The following is a 17,310-nucleotide window of genomic DNA, read 5'->3' as shown; positions in this document are numbered from 1 at the left end:
ATTGAAAAGTGACAGCTAGCCAGGACAATTTCCCCATTGGCAAAGTTTGTGTAAAGACAGCAAGTAGGGCATAGGGCTGTCAAACTTTCCTAACTTTATGCAAACACAGCCTTGTAATGGCTGACTAGCATGAGTTACTCAAGTAATATCTGCTCTGGACTCTTCTAGAAATGATTCTGGAGTTTCTACCAGAAGGCACTGGTAGTTGTGTTGAGATTACCCTGGCCTACTAGAAAACAGGCAGGTATTTCATCAGCTTGTGCCCTTTATCAGACAGGGTTCCCATTTCTCATCCACTGCCCTCTGGAAAAATCCTTCCATTGAATCAGCCATTGTCCTTATAAGCCCTCCAAAGGAGAAAGCTCCTTACCTCAGAAGTAAAAAGGTCCCTCAATCAAGCACAAAGTACAACAAGAGATGATTTTTATACTAAGTTTATTTGAAGGATTAACAATGTTGCTTCCACATTAGTCAGGCCCCAAAATCCCTCCCAACACTTAACCATCTGCAAAAACAATGATTCAGACGTGGTCATCCTTGCCACCCCACCCCAAAAACAAAAGTTGGTCACATGATTGTGCAGTGTTGGGATTGAGGAATCAGCCCTTACCACAGGAGAAATCTTGTTAGAAGTCCAGGAATGCTTACAAAAAGTGGGGAAGTGATACATGGAATGAACTGCAGTCAAAGGACAATCAAACCAGAATTATTCAGAGGCTGAAAGACATCTGGGTTGTGGGGGTGGGTATAGACTTGCAAAAATTGAGACAACAGGGTAATCAATTCAAGTTTGCATGATTAATGGTCTAAAAAAGGATGTCTATGTCTTAAGCCAAGAGGTACACCTACGACTTGCCAGTCAAATCTCCCAACTACTGGATTTAAGATCACGTTACATGGAATGATCGCAACAAGTTAATATTCAGGCATTGTGGTGGGTGTTCTCCCCTGCCTGACTTATTCCGTTGCAATCAGGCCTGGCCTTGAGAAAACAATTTTGGCAGCAAGTCTCTCTACAGCCCTTCCTAGCCTGATTAACAGTACTTGGATTTTTTTTTTGTCCCAGAACTTTCTAGTTAGGTCCCAATTACAAACAGGTTAAAGCAAGAGTCAGATGGGAAGATACATAAACTGAAGGTACTCTGCAAGCATAAAACCCACAGCATGTGACACGCATGGAAGCTGGACTGGCACTAGACTTTCTGCGATTCAAGTGCAACAACGCCTGATCCCAGCTTTGCTGCCAGTTCACAGCGGTCTAAGTCCTCAATTGCAGACACCTGCCACTCATGCTTCACCCCTGCAACAAAACAAAAAATCAGTGAGAACATGCTGCACAATATTAAAATAATGCTCTGTATCCATTCAAGCACACGAGAAGCTAAGTGCACAGGCCCAGGTGAGATGTATCTCAGTGCCAAGGAGGGTGAGAGGAGACTAGGGAGGCACTGACATTCACTGTCACCCATGAATGGATAAAAGTTTTGATTAACATGGAGATGGGCTGTAAGAACTCCACGATTCAAAGCACAAACACAGGTGGATGCAGGTCCAACCTAGAAACTGCTGCTCGTGGTTCAGATCACACCAGGGTGTTCAGAAGCCTCCATTTCACCATTTTGTGGTTAAGTAATAGATTGCACTCTGGAAACCTTGCAGAATCTTAACACTCCATTCAATAGTTGGCACACCCCTCCCCCTCAGCAGATACAGGAAATGTGCAGACACCTATACACATTCCATGCAAGAGGCAATTTATTCTATTGTCTTTGCAGTGTCACTCCAAGTGAGAACAACAACAGACACAGATCTCAAGACCTCAATATTAGACGACAGCACGTTAAAATCTCTGCAAGGCAGAAAAGCATACCACATAGCTTTTTCTTCAAAGCATCCTTGGAGCTAGCAAAAATCATTTTGCGATTAATAGGTGCATCATCAGGAGCCCTGTTGGAAAATCAAAATAATAATGGTGAATGTCTTTTTTTATTATTAAAGATCCTGCACCATCCTTCCTTCCACTTTTCATACCAGGGCACACCCGTGCAGTCATTGTTAATGCCAGAGTTGCAATGTTATGGAGGGGGGCACCAGACTGAACACACTCCACCCTCCCTCATGATATTCAGGCCTCACATTTATCCACATTATTCACCTCAACCACTTCCCACAGGAGCAAGTTCCATGTCATCGTCTCCCGAGGAGAAGGAGTTGCTTTTGAATTGCTGAAAAGCTGGTGACTGTCTTACTGATTAAAAAACCCCACCCATCAGCCTTTCCCTTCTAAAATCTCTCACGCACGATGACCCCCACTTTGCCAATAATTCAGACTCCAGTTGAAGCCAGACAGAACAAAACCACCTTAGGATTCACCCCCAGTATACAAATCAGGAAGGTGCGGAGGCACTAAGTTGGGACTGAATGGCTTCAAATTCTAGGTTAGGTTTGTTTTTGTTCAGCCCATGTACAGTCTCTGAAGGTGAGTCTGAAACATGCCAGCCTGTAGAGCAAGCACCTTCCTACCAAGAGTCAGACAGCTCAGAAAACAGACTCTTCAGCCCAATTGGCCCACGCTGAACATAATCCCAAACTAAACTAGTCCCACCTGCCTGCTCCATATCCCTCAACCTTTCCCAAACATGTACAGATCATCAATTATCCCAAAACAAAAAACAGACAGGAAAGTATCTGGCTCAGATAACTGATCTGAAACAAAGGAAGCCATACAGGACCTGGAGATCTCGTTCAAATCATCTGAAATTCAGATAACTGATGTTTGGATAACTAAGATTGTTCTGTACTTATCCAAATATCTTTGGAACGTTGTAACCATACCCACATCCATTTCCTCAGTTAATTCCACACAAACCAGCATGTAGTAAAAATTTACCTCGCGTCTTTTTAAAATCTCTCAACTTAAAAATGTGCCCCCAGCCTTGAAATGCTCCACCTAAGGAATACTCCTCATTTCATAAAATTCTTTCAGGTCACTTCAAATTCCTACAATAGTCTAGGCTCTCTTTATAACAAAAGAATGAATTAGAACTCACCAATGTATGAAAATTATCTCTTCCTTCTTTGTTTCTTTGGTCTCGAAGGCAGCATCATAAAGGATATAGCAGCAATCCTTAAGCGGAACCATTTTGACAAGAGTTTCAAGAGCATCAGAAACAGCTCCTCCTAAACAATCTCCAACTGTGATCTGCCTCTTAGTATCCACAATTATGCTCTCATTTTTTTCATTCAATGTAAGGAAGACAGCCTTCTTCCTCCTCTTGATCTCCTCCTGGGTGCATGCTTTGCGTACTTTCATGTCGTGGAAAGTGGTGACGACTTCATCGGAGATTGCTACACCGGATGCCTGGAAAGACAAGTGCATGCATTTCCTCAGGTTTCAGATCACCCAACTGTCACTGGCTGGGCTACCCAGCACATGGTGCCTATCCCCAGTTGCCTCTGAACTCACTGTCTCATTTGGGCATTTCAGAAGACAGTAAAATAGTGCACACTGCTTTGGGTCTGGAGTCACGTAGGCCAGAGCAGACAGGGATGGTAGATGTGGTTCCTGAAAAGGCCATTAGGAACCAGCCTTTAATTGAATGCTGATTTACTAATACAACTACTTTACCACCATGTGTTGGCAGAGGTAAAAAGCTTCACTAACCCAGCATCTCAGAACAGGATAATGATAACTGGAATGATTAACAGGCTGAGCCAGCTATCTGCTACAGAAAATGGTGATGCAGATACCAAAACTGGCAAAAAGGTTCACTTTCAGTGAACAGAACCCCTGAAAAGGCAACATCCTCTCAGCAATTATCCTGTGAAGGACCCTCAGCAATATTCCATTCTAAATGCTGAAAGCATCAGCCCAACCATTTCAGCCTAGTGAGTTTCTCTGAACTGTAAGGATTATAGCCTCCTTAAATAAAGGCAAAGTGCACTTGCCTATTTTATACCCCATGTCTTTGCAATAAAGGCAGACTTCCCTCCTCACTGTCAAGCACATGCCAACATTTTTGTTCTGCACATTTGATTATACCCTGTATATTTAGGTTAACACCACAAAGCAGAGAAGCCCCGCAGAACTCCAATGGAAACAGCTTCTCAGTCACAAACACTAACCACTACCTGCGGGGAGCACTTTCCTATCAGACTTGTTAACATTTCTCTGGATCCCACAAGTCTTCTTTAAAGCAGCCATTGCAAAATCCACATAGACCAAGTTAATCAAACTCACCACCCTGGAATACTGTTTCTCAATGATTGAGGAAAGACAGGCACAAAGTATCCAAGACCTAAGCATTCAGACTTAGCCTCAAACCTAATGACTGGTTTCTCCCCACTGTTCGGCAGTTAAACAGCTTTCAATTTTAGTCTGTATATTCCCTCAATCTCATGTGAATGAGTTTTGTTCATCAAAATCTTGATACTTATTGAATACTTTCAGAAAATCCAAATACCCAGCACTCACTGGATCCTATTATCTGGCCTTATTCCTGATGAAGGGCTTATGCTCGAAACGTCGAATTCTCTATTCCTGAGATGCTGCCTGGCCTGCTGTGCTTTGACCAGCAACACATTTGCAGCTGTGATCTCCAGCATCTGCAGACCTCATTTTTTACCTATTATCTGGCCATTTAAATAAATCCACAAGAATAGTGCACATCTTTGCCTTTCATAAATCCATGCTGAACTCTCCCCAGCATCACCACAACTTTGATCATACATTTTAGCAAATAACTGATGCTAGGAGAATAGGTCTAACTCCCAATTTGGTCTTTCCCTCATAGGAGGTTACATTCAGCATCTTTCAAACTCCAGGAACCATTCCATTTCAAAATGAAGACAAGGGTTAGGGTACATGAATAAGAAGGGTTTAGAGGGATATGGGCCATATGCTGGCAAATGGATCCAGATTGTTGGTCTCTTCCCCCTACACCACTAAGAGAATATGACTTTCGAGATTCTGTTTCAAAACAAGGCAATTAGCAGCTCATTTTGCCAATGCACAGGCTTTTCTTATCTTGCTTGTGTCTTGGTCACTGCATTCATTGACTGGGTCAGAATTCAGCAACTCCCCCTCTAACAGCATTGTGGGTGGCTCAGCAGTAGTAGTTCAAGGAGGCAGCTCACCACGAAGGCACTTAGGAATTAATGGCACCATTGCCTCTACAACTCCAGCATCCCCATCCTGATGTGGATCCAGCACCACTACTAAATGGGGACCCACTTCAAGTATCCAGAAAGGAGAGGCATGACAAGAATAAGTGTATGGTGCTGAAAAAGCACAGCCAGTCAGGTAGCATCTGAGGAGGGTGGAGCTGATAGGTCAGAAGTAAGATGGACAGGTAGGACATTTCAAGAGGGCAGTACAGAGTTGGAAGGTTGGATCTGGGAAAAGTTATGGGGGGAAATTAGGAAACTGGTGAACACTAACTCCCCCTCCCACTCTGTCAAGGATATGCAAGTCCTGGAACACCACTACAGGTCCTAACCACTCGACATCTGGAGGAAGAACACCTCAGCTTTTGTCTTGGGACCCTCCAACCACACAGAATCAATCAATCTCCCCTCTCCCCAACCTTATCCCAGATCCAACCTTCCAACTCAACACTACCCTTTCGACCTTTCCATCTTCCTTCTCACCTCACCACTCCACCCTTTCTGCCCTATCACTTTCCCAGCTTCTCTCTCTCTTATGGTCCTGCTTCACAACCACCTGTTGGGACTACAAACTGGTGTCGTCTCGTTTTCAGCTTCAGCAGACCATACACATTCACCTTCCCCTGCAGGCACAGCAGCAGCTCAGGAATGCAGCGCACTCCTGGATACAAGCCAGAGGTTTGCAATTTCTATCAACAAGTGGAGAGATGTTTGAACAAATTGATTCAGCTCACAGCTGGGATCAGCAAAGGGAGGCAGGAAGACACAGGTGGAAATTTCTGGCACGTTATTGCATTCACCAGTACAGGCACAGATCGCCATATATCTTTACAGGAAGGCTGTGATTGTGCTGGAGATGGTGCAGATGAGTTTTACACAGGACTAGATAATTTCAGCAAAGGAAGAGTGGATGGCTTGATTCATTTTCTTTGGTACAGGATGTGGAGGGCAGATTTATTCGGTATGCCGATTTGAGGCAGTTGTGCCATTTCCAAGACAGCACAGACTAAAAGGCAGATAACAGGTTTCACTACCCACTCTCCCACCCCAGACACAGGCATAAATAAACTGTGACTGAGACTGATTGCAAGGCCAGTAAATAGGGAACTGGCTTCAAGCAGGTCAAACCCAACAATGAATAGATCTCACTTGGCAACTCAGTGCTTTAAGAATGACCTTATTAGGCAAAGTATTTGACACTTCAGCTGAAGTTTCAATTTCACTACGTTTTAGAATTCACGACTCACAGACAAACTTTGATTTTTTCCAACAGCAGTGCAGACACCCTGACTGCGCTAGTCAAACCTCTACAATGTATTCAGTAGGTAACTTCTGTTTTTTTTAAATCAAGTGACTAAGTGCCTTTGCAGAACTGAAGGGAAACAGCACTTTCACAAGAGTGAATGTGGGTTATTTCCACTGAAGGTTTTAAAAAGTTAGATTCTTGCCTAATCAGACCTGGCCCCACATTAAACAAGCAGCTCTGATAACGGGGAAAAGGGCGAGGCCGTTACAGCACAACAGGAAATGCTTGCAACGGCAAAAAATCTTTAGCTACCAATACCCTGCTTACTCACCATCCTCATGTAGACACCTCCCACTCCCCTCGGCTCTAACGTTCAGGCCAGACTTTCTCTCAAAAAAGTGGCCAATTCAGAGGCCATTTTAGATACCCTTGCCGACTCTTCAACGCACCTCTACATAAACAAAAGAGGGCAGCAAATCCAGGAGGATGATGTGGAACATCAAGTCAGCCTGCTACACAGGAAACAGAGCAGATGCTCAAAGCAAAAAAAACCTCTCCATTTTAATCAAAGGCACTGTCTGTGATCACGGGACTCTGCTGCACCCTAGATACTGCCATAGGAAAACATTAACCTCTATACACCTCCACACCCTTACCACATTGTGTGCCCACAAGCCCTAATCCACTAGACTGCACAGAAGTGAGCACAATCCACTACTCCTCTCTCCAGCATCCCCCCCCCCACCCTCCCGAAAAGCCATTTTAAAACCAGTCATGTCCCATCACCATCCCCAATGACAAAAGTCGCCAAACACAGATCCTGCAAGCATCAGGAGATTGAATTCGTTAGCTGGGAACTTTTTTTGTTGGGGGTGGAATAGGGAACCAACTGGCTACACCAAATTCCCACAGACCCATCTGGGCAGCTCTTAATACAAGAACCTGCAATTCTGCAGGCTGAACCCAGATCTTGCAAAAAAAAATTGTGGAGAGAATAAAGCTACAGATGTTAAAATACATGCATTTTCCTGCAAAAAAAAGCAATGTTTTGCACACTATCAGCCCTACCAAGGACAGTGGAGTGATCGCTAGACGGTCATGCCCAGAGGTAACGAGATTCAGAGGGAAAGAAAAAAAACATGACTTTTCAACCAGGGTGGGGCGGGCACAGACCCAGCAGCAAAGAAAGAAAGATACACGTAACAAAAATAATAACCCGACCGACCATTCCAGGCAACGCAAAAAACTTGGGAAGGGGGAACGTCAACCTAAAGATTTAACACAAAGGTTTGGTGGTGCGGGGGTAGAGAAGGCAGGGAGGCGTAGTTGGGGCGAGGGCCCGCCCGCACTGAAAACAAACCAACGCAGCCGCCCCAACACCACCTCGAGGGTCCCTGCCTCCCCCTCCCCGCACCTTAAACACCCGGCGTTCGGATTGGACGCGGCGGGGGGGGCACGCGCCCCACGGGGTCTCCTCGCGGTGGGTGGCAGGGGTCCACCCGGGTATATAAAGCCACCCCTTTACCGGCTCAGCCCCCACAGCCGCCCGACGCGAAAGGGGCGGGAATGGGGGGGGGGGGGGGGGAGGGGGACAGCCGCTCCCAACGGAAGAAAAGGGGAGACATTTTAACCGCCCTCGCGGTTAAACGAACAAAGGCCGAAATTTAAAAAATAACAAATAAAAACCTCTTTTCCTCCTCACCATTTTTATACCGCGGCTCGCTTTCGACGAGTTTTTTTCTCTCTGCCGCCACACTCGGCTAACGGTCGGGGAGGGAGGGCGGGAAAAAAAGAAAAGGCGAAGGGAAAAAACCTAACGGACGCAGCTCCGCTGCAGACAAGAGGGAACCTGACGCTCCGGAAAGGCTGCTCCACCCGCTCTGACAACGTCAAGAAATAAAAGGAGAAGAAAGCCTTGCCGCGCCTTCCACTCCCCCTTTTATAAGGCGGGAAGCAGCCCAACGCCGGCGGTGTGCGCATGTGCAGGAGTGGGGGGCGGGGTCTCCGCTCAGCCTTCGACCGTTATTTATCACCTTCCCCACACTCCCCAATTCCATATCGCCGCTCCCATCCTTTCGCCACTTTTATTATTATTGTTGCGGCTGGATTTGTTTCTTTCTGAAAATAAAATGAATATGGTGCTTCCAACACATCTCCCGGCAGGCAGCGGGGCGCTCGACACACGCCCCGCAGTTAGCCACCCTGGTCCACTGCGCAGGCGCTGATGCCCCTCAAGCCGCTGAGTGCGGGTAAAAGGTCGTTGCTCCGGTACGTCCCTGGCCGGCGGGGGATGCTGGGAAGGCGAGTCTTCTGGATCGGTCGCTGCCGTTGGTTTGGATGGACCGCCGAACTACAGCTCCCAGGGTGCACCGGCCGGAAAGGCGGGGCTAACCAGCCGAACGAAGGAGAAGAAGACGTCGAGGAGAAGGAGGGGTTGGCGTCCATGTTTTTTTTCCCACGATCTCTTTGTTTTATTTTTCGGAATCCGTTATCTTGCTGAGAAATAACGGAGGTGGCAGCTCGGGCGGGCGGGTCTGAGGGAGGTTGAATCGTCGAATTCGGGAGTGGAGGAAAGGCGATGTTTTTAAATTTACCTCAGGATTGTGGGGTGATAGGGATGTAGTGAAGGGAGCCAATGGCTGCCTTTGGAGAAGAGCTTCTGGCCATATATGGCCAAGAGCTCGCAATTGGGATGGCGTGAGCCCAAAATGAACCTGTTACTTCCTTATTAGGCAATCATGCATAGCCATATTTTATTATATATATCTCTCTTACTATAAGAACTCTGCTGTGCAGGGGAGCACTCGCTGTTTTAAAAATTTTGCTTCATGTTGATGTCACCCAGCTGCATTTTACGATTATTATCCATATTTCCAACCTTTCAAACTACATGCACCTGCTAGCTACCCTCTATATTCGTCACATCTATCCGCTGAGAGATTACATCCTTTATCTGCATTCTGATCAAGGAAGTGTTATGGAGGCATGAGGCTGTGCTGCCCATCGTCCCTGCACTAGCTCTTGAAATCATTGCTCACTGCTGATATCCTGCTGTTCCTTGCCAGTCCGTCTCTGTTCGAATAATCATCCAGTGCTTTCGCTTGAATGCCTCAATCGATCCTGCCCTTCACTCCACCTCCAGGCAGTCTGTTCCAAAGCCTAACTGTTCACTGTGTGCAAAGTATTTATAGATCATAGAGATGTACAGCACGGAAACAGACCCTTCGGTCCAACCCGTCCATGCTGACCAGATATCCCAACCCAATCTAGTCCCACCCATCAGCACCCGGCCCATATCCCTCCAAACCCTTTCTATTTATATACCCATCCAAATGCCTTTTAAATATTGCAATTGTACCAGCCTCCACATCCTCTGGTAGCTCATTCCATATACGTACCACCATCTGTGTGAAAAAGTTGCCCCTTAGGTCTCTTTTATATGTTCCTTCTCTCACCCTAAACCTGTGCCCTCTAGTTTTGGACTCCACGACCCCGGGAAAAGACTTTGTCTATTTATCCTATCCATGCCCCTCATAATTTTGTAAACCTCTATAAGGTCACCCCTCAGCCTCCGATGCTCCAGGGAAAACAGCCCCAGCCTGTTCAGCCTCTCCCTGTAGCTCAGATCCTCCAACCCTGGCAACATCCTTGTAAATCTTTTCTGAACCCTTCCAAGTTTCGCAACATCTTTGCGATAGGAAGGAGACCAGAATTGCAGGCAATATTGCAACAGTTGCCTAACCAATGTCCTGTACAGCCGCAACATGACCTCCCAACTCCTGTACTCAATGCTCTGACCAATAAAAGAAAGCATACCAAACGCCTTCTTCACTATTTTATCTACCTATGACTCCATTTTCAAGGATGTGTGAACCTGCACTCCAAGGTCTCTTTGTTCAGCAACACTCCCTAGGATCTGATGTGTATACGTCCTGCTAAGATTTAATTTCCCAAAATGCAGCACATTGCACGTATCTGATTTAAACTCCATCTGCCACTTCTCAGCCCAACAGCCCATCTGATCAAGATCTTGTTGTAATCTGAGGTAACCTTCTTCACTGTCCACTATACTTCCAATTTTGGTGTCATCTGCAAACTTACTAACTGTACCTCTTATGCTCACACCAAATCATTTATGTAAATGACAAAAAGTAGAGCACCCCGCACCTATCCTCCACTGGTCACAGGCCTCCAGTCTGAAAAACAACCCTCCACCACTACCCTCTGTCCTCTACCTTTAAATTTCTTTTCCCTCTCCTTGCATTTGCTTCTTTAGCAAATCAATTTAAATCTGGGACCTCTGATTGTCAATCTGATTACAGACAGGAACAATTTCTCTATGCAGATTCCAGAAGATTTTTGAAAGCTATTTTCTTTAATCCCTCTGTTCCTTGCATTGTTGCTGGAGATTGTGCTAAAATAATCTGCATCTATTATTCTTCTTGAACAGAGGCTAAGTAATGAGGAGGGATTGTACAAATCATCTATGTTTTTCCTACGATTTAGAAGATTGAAGGGAGAATCATAGAATCCCTAAAATGTGGAAGCTGGCCACTCAGCCCGTTGAGTCCATGCCAAACCTCCAAAGAGCATCCCACCCAGATTTGCACATTATCCCTATAGCCCTGTATTTCCCAAGACTAATTCACCTAGCCTACATATCCCTGGAAAGCGTAGGTAATTTAGCATAGGTAAAAGGGTCCTTTTGCCCAAGCGTCTAATTTTCTACACCTCGGATGCTGCCTGACCTGCTGTGCTTTTCCAGCACCACTCTAATCTCGGAAATTTAGCATAACTAGTCCTCCTAACCTGCACGTTTTTGGATTATGGGAGGAAACCAGAGCATCCAGAGGAAACCCACGCAGACATAGGGAGAACATGTCGCTCAAGGCTGGAATTGAAGCTGGCTCCCCAGCGCTGAGAGGCAGTAGTGCCCATTGAGCTATCGTGCCGCTCTGCTCTGATCTAAGTCATCAAAATATTAACCAGAAGTGACAGGATAGATAAAGGTAAACTATTTCCACTGTTTGGGGACTCTACTACAAGGGGGAAAACAAAAAAAAACTGAAAGAACTGTGGATGCTGGAAATTAGAATCAAAAACAGAAATTGCTGAAAAAAATACTCAGCGGGTCTGGCAGCATTTGGAGAGAATTCAGAGTTGACCTTACCCACCTCCAACACTATCCCACCACCTGGAACCCTTCCTCTGGCCTTTTATCTGTACTCAACCTGCTCATCAAAAATTAGTATTGTGACACTGGTCCACCTCAATTTGTCTGCCTTCCTGCCTGTACCCATTCCAACCTATCTTCCTCTGAACTGAATGCACTCCATCCTCTCAGATCCAACCCTGACTTTGTAACCAAGCCTGCTGACAAGTGGTGCTGTTGTCTGGTGTACGAACTTCTATGTTATGGACACTGAGCGCCAACTCAGCTGCTTCCCTCTCTAGTCTGGAATTGGAAAAGTTTACGTATTTTGCTTCCAACTTCTACACTGCGCTTACCCTCACCTAGTCCATCTCTGACTCCTCTTCCCATCCTCCATATCTCTGTTTCCATTTCTCAAGATAGGCTAGTGACCAATATCCTTTACATACCCATTGACGTGACTATACAGCCTCAAACCCTGCTTCCTATAAAGATGGTATTCCATTCTCCTAGTTCCTGTGTCTCCATTGCAGCTATTCTGATGTGCCAGCATTAACAAGGGGGCCTCTGAAATGGCCACCTTCCTCCTCAACTGAGGATTTTCCAGGTCTGTATTGACAAGGCCTTCAGTTGGGTCTGACCCATCTCTGTCACTTCAGGCCACACCCCCTCCCTTACTTCCCACAACAAAGACAGGGTCCCCTTCTCCTCCCACCAGCATTCATATCCATAAGATCATTAGTTGCCATTTACACTACCTCTAGCAGGATGCTGCCACAAGTTCCCTCTCTTCCGTTCCTTATCAATGTTTTGCAGGGACCGTTTTCTGGGGCACATTGCTCCATTCTTCCTTTTGCTCCCAACACATCCCATAGCTTCATGAAACTTAGTGGCCTGGCCAACATCTCTGTCTCAGGCTTGCTGCAGTGCTCCAGTGAAACTCCATGCAAGTTGGAAGAACAGCACCTCAGTGACCTTTATCCACTCCTTTGTCCAACTGGTTTGCTGTCTCTTTGGGCTCCATCTCCACCTATTGTTGACTATCCCCCTCCCCCCACCTTATGTTCTGTGGAATAGAGCATCCTTCTCCTAGCTACCATCAGCTCTGAAGAGGGGTCATTGGACCTGAAATCTTAACTCTGATTTCTCTCCATTGATGCTGGGACTAGACAAATTGAGTTGTAAGAAGGGGCTGGATAGGCTGGGAACTTTTTTCCCTGGAGCCTGGGAGGCTGACGGGTGACCCTATAGAGGTTTGAGGGGCGTAGATAAGGTCTTTTTCCCCAGGGTAGGGGAATCCAAAATGAGAGAGCATAGGTTGAAGGTGAGATGGGGAAGATTTTAAAAAGATCTGAGGGGCAACATTTTCACACAGAGGATGATGTTAATACGGAACAAATTGCCAGAGGAAGTGCTAGAGGTGGATACAATTACAATATAAAAGATATTTGGGCAGGTCCCTGAATAAGAAAGGTTTAGAGGGATATGGGCCAATCGCAGGCAAATGGGACTAGTTCACTTTGGAAAACCTGTTCGGCGTGGATGAATTGGACTAAAGGGTCTGTTTTCATGCTGTAAAATAAATATCCCCATTAGCTCTTGATTCTCTGCATAGATACTGCCCATGATGCTGTTGCGATAATGCTGCTGTTGTGCTAATGGTGGTGTTGTGGTAACGGTGGTGCAGAGGTAATGTGGCTGGACTAGTAATCCAAAGGCCCAGAACATTACTCTGAAGACAGTCCCACTCCAGCTGGTGGAGTTTAACATTCAGCGTAGTAATAAATTCAAAGTGAATCACCAGTGCTGGTGATCACAGAGCCATCGTCAATTGTTGTAAGAACCCATTGGGTTCATTGATCAGTTTATGGGGACTAAGTCTGCCATCCTTACAGGTTCAGACTACACATGACACCAGACCCACAACAATGTAAACTATCCAGTGAGATGGGCTGAGTGAGGCACTCAGTCCAAGGGGTGATTTGAGGTGGCCAGAGATCCCTTGGAAAATAATAAAGAAAACCTTGCTGAATATTTCCAGCAGCTTTTGATTTTCTGTCATATTTCCAGCATCTGCTTGTGTTTTGCCTTTGCTCCTCATTTCTATTTCCCATAGACTGCAGCTTATTCCAAATCTCTGCTGCCTGTCGTAACTTGCACCAAGTATTCCTGTGTTAAATTGAGTTTATAAATTTAAAATTCTGATCCTTGTTAGCAAATTCCTTACATTGCTGTCTCACTTGCCTCCACCTCACCACCGCCAGCCCTTACACCCCTCTCTATTTTTCTAACCTCTCCAGCCCCTCACCCCTTCCAATTTCTGTCGCACCTTCTTGCCCCTGACCTGTCCCTATATCCGTAACCTCCTCCAACCCCTACACCTCTTCTCTATCTTTTTAAACTCCTCCAGCCCTGCATCCTCCCTACCTCTGTAACCCCTTACACCCCCTCCCTATCTCTGTAACCTCCTGCAGCCCCTACATCTCTCCCCATCTGTGTCACCTCCTCTGGCCTGTACACTCCCTCCCTATCTCTGTCACTTCCTGTAGCTCCTGCACCCATCCCTCTCTCTGTAAGCTCCTCCAGCCCTACGGCAGGGTGGCACAGTGTTTAGCACTGCTGCCTCACAGCGCCTGAGACCCTGGTTCAATTCCCGACTCAGGCGACTGACTGTGTGGAGTTTGCACGTTCTCCCCGTGTCTGCGTGGGTTTCCTCCGGGTGCTCCGGTTTCCTCCCACAGTCCAAAGATGTGTGGGTCAGGTGAATTGGCCATGCTAAATTGCCCGTAGTGTTAGGTAAGAGGTAAATGTAGGGGTATGGGTGGGTTGCACTTCGGCGGGTCGGTGTGGACTTGTTGGGTAGAAGGGCCTGTTTCCACACTGTAAGTAATCTAATCTAAAAAAACCTTTGAGTATAACCCTGATCCCATCATTCTGCAATTGTCAACTGTGCCCTTGAGGCTCCAAGCCCAGGAATTCCCTCCTGAGCCCTTTCCACCTCTGTCTCTCCTTTAAAACACACCTTTAAAATGTTTGTCTATTTAATCAACTGAGATATCTCTGTTGAAAACGGGATCAAACATTGCTTTATAAAGCTTGTGTGAACAACCCTGGGACAATGAGGTCACAGATTTGTTATACCACAGAGGAATTGGCAGGCATTGCACTTTGGTAACACAAACAAGGGCAGGAGTTATGCAATAAAAAGTAGGGCCTCGGGTAGTGTTGTAGAACACAGAGACTTACAGGTTCAGGCACATTGTTCTTTCAAGTTACATCACATATAGATAGACTGCTTAAGGAGGCATTTAGCATACTAGTCTTCATTGTTCAGCCCTTTCAGTAACAAAGTTGGGGCATTATATTGAGGTTGTACAGGACATTGGCATAGATCCTTTGGAGTACTTTGTCCACTTCTGTTTGCCCTGTTAGAGGAAGGATGTTATTGAGGTGGAGAGGGTTTAAAAGAGATTTACCAGGAGTTTGCCAGAACTGGAGGGTTTGAGTTATATGGAGAGGCTGGATAGGCTGAGACTTTTTTCATCGGAGTTTAGGAGTGACCTTATTAGAAGTTTATAAAATCCTGAGGGGTACAGATAAAGTGAATGGCAGGTGTCTATTCCCTAGGGTGGGGAATTTCAAGATGAAGGGGCACATTTTTAAGGTGAAACAAGAAAAGTTTTAAAAAGATATGAGGGGCAATTTTTTTTACACAGAGTGTTTCTTGTGTGGAATGAAATTCCAGAGGAAGTGGTGGATGCAGTTATAGTTAAAAGACACTTGGATATGGCCAAGTGCGGGCAGGTGGGAATAATTTACTTTGGGATGATGGAGGTTTTGTGGATCTGGCCAGACCCACTCAAGACATTTCAAGAAAGTAGCCCAGACCCTAACTTTGCTAGTTGTTTTAAGCAAGTTTAACGCAGATATTCCAGGAGAGAATCAGCTGGTTAAACCACTCAGTTTTAAACAAAACAGAATTTATTTACTAGATTCCTGAATGAAACAAACAACAGAAAACGGAATACCCAATAACTTCATTTCTGAAAACCCAACAGATCATTCCAACTTCATGATGCTGTTCCAAATACTTGCAACAATCCCGATAAACACTCCTTGGAACAAAATGTAAAATCAAACACAAGTTCTTACAGGAGAGAAGTCAGAGTGAATACCAGCCTGGACCTACTTCTTTGGGTCCAGGGGCCTTTTTCCACACTACTGCATTTAAAAAATAACTAAACCAGAGAAAAGCTGAGCTGGGAGAACTGGCTACACCCCTTTCATTGTACAAGTGTTCTTATTAAACTGGAAAGCCTTCTCCCTGAGACAGTATCTGTTAGCTATAAACAAATTGGCCCTAAAACCCTTCACCTCCAGACTTTTCGGAGTCTGTGTCATTTATGATCTATCTGAAAGAAAGCCAAGGACTGCATAGCCTTGTTAAATGAACAGCTTTGTCTCAGTCAGCATGAATTAGTTGGACGAAGGGTGTGTTTCTGTGCTCTAGGTAGGCCATACACCCTATCGGGTTGATACCAGTTAAATATATGTTTATATAAATAGCAGTTAGAGTAGAAGGATGCTCGCATAGAGCATATTGATCCAGTGTGTGCAGGGTGGTTTCTTGACACAGTACATACATAAGCCAACAAGGGGCGAGGCCACATTGGATTTGGTACTAGGTAATAAACCTGGCCAGGAATTAGATTTGGAGGTAGGTGAGCACTTTGGTGATAGTGACCACAATTCAGTTATGTTTACTTTAGCGATGGAAAGGGATAGGTATATAACGCAGAGGAAGAGTTATTGCTGGGCGAAAGCAATTATGATGCAATTAGGCAAGATTTAGGATACGTAGGATGCGGATGAAAACTGCAGGGGGTGGGCACAATTGAACTGTGGAGTTTATTCAAGGAACAGCTACTGTATGTCCTCTAAGTATTTATCAGTCAGGCAGTGAGGAAGTTGTTGAGCGAGGGAGCCGTGGTTTGCTAAACAAGTTGAATCTCTTGTCAAGAGGAAAAAGAAGGCATACGCTAGGATGAGACATGAAGACTCAGTTAGGGCGCTTGAGAGTTACAAATTAGTCAGGAAGGACCGAAAGAGAGAGCTAAGAAGAGCCGAGAGGACATATGAGAAGCCATTGGCAAATAGGATCAAAGAAAACCTGAAAGCTTTCTATAGGGATATCACGAATCAAAGGATGACTAGAGAGAGATTAGGGCCAATCAAGGATAATAAAGGGAAGTTGTGCTTTGAGTCTGAGGAGATAGGGGAAGTGCTAAATAAATATTTTTCATCTTTATTCACACTGGCTATTAGACTAGTTGGGATTGAGATTCACAAAGAGAAGGTGTTAGCGATTCTGGAAAGTGTGAAAATAGATAAGTCCCCTGGGCCGGATGAGATTTATCCTACGATTCTCTGGGACATCACGGAGGAGATTGCAGAGCCTTTGGCTTTGATCTTTATGCTGCCATTGTCTACAGGAATAGTACCAGAAGACTGGAGGATAGCAAATGTTATCCCCTTGTCCAAGAAGGGGAGTAGAGACAACCCTGGGAATTATAGAACAGTGAGCCTTACTTCAGTTGTGAGTAAAGGTTATAAGAGATAGGATTTATAATCATCTAAAGAGGAATAAGTTGATTAGGGATAGTCAACGTGGTTTGTGAAGGGTAGGTCGTGCCTCACTAACCTTATTGAGTTCTATGAGAAGGTGACCAAACAGGTGGATGAGGGT

General features: G+C 45.4%; 1 protein-coding gene across 1 annotated transcript; it reads right to left on the bottom strand.

The window, feature by feature from the left end:
• Window positions 1-418: 418 nt before the first annotated feature.
• On the bottom strand, window positions 419-8,328 carry LOC132836095 (cofilin-2-like). The gene is made up of 4 exons (XM_060855354.1): window positions 8,115-8,328; window positions 3,051-3,361; window positions 1,871-1,947; window positions 419-1,300 (listed from the first exon to the last, which is right to left on the bottom strand). The coding sequence occupies exons 1-4, from the start codon at window positions 8,115-8,117 to the stop codon at window positions 1,194-1,196; spliced, it is 498 nt and encodes a 165-aa protein (XP_060711337.1). The 5' UTR covers window positions 8,118-8,328; the 3' UTR covers window positions 419-1,193.
• Between the last annotated feature and the right edge of the window lie 8,982 nt (window positions 8,329-17,310).

The sequence above is a fragment of the Hemiscyllium ocellatum genome, chromosome 46 (assembly GCF_020745735.1).
Source record: "Hemiscyllium ocellatum isolate sHemOce1 chromosome 46, sHemOce1.pat.X.cur, whole genome shotgun sequence".
In the NCBI taxonomy this organism is placed as follows: domain Eukaryota; kingdom Metazoa; phylum Chordata; class Chondrichthyes; order Orectolobiformes; family Hemiscylliidae; genus Hemiscyllium; species Hemiscyllium ocellatum.
This window is presented reverse-complemented; position numbering and strand designations above follow the sequence as displayed.

Excerpts from the sequence above, each read along its gene's own strand:
- LOC132836095 (XM_060855354.1), bottom strand. Across the intron at positions 1,948-3,050 it reads GAGATAATTTTCATACATTG|GGCTCCTGATGATGCACCTA; the intron begins GTGAGTTCTAAT and ends ATTTTCCAACAG. Across the intron at positions 1,301-1,870 it reads TTTGAAGAAAAAGCTATGTG|GGGTGAAGCATGAGTGGCAG; the intron begins GTATGCTTTTCT and ends GTTTTGTTGCAG.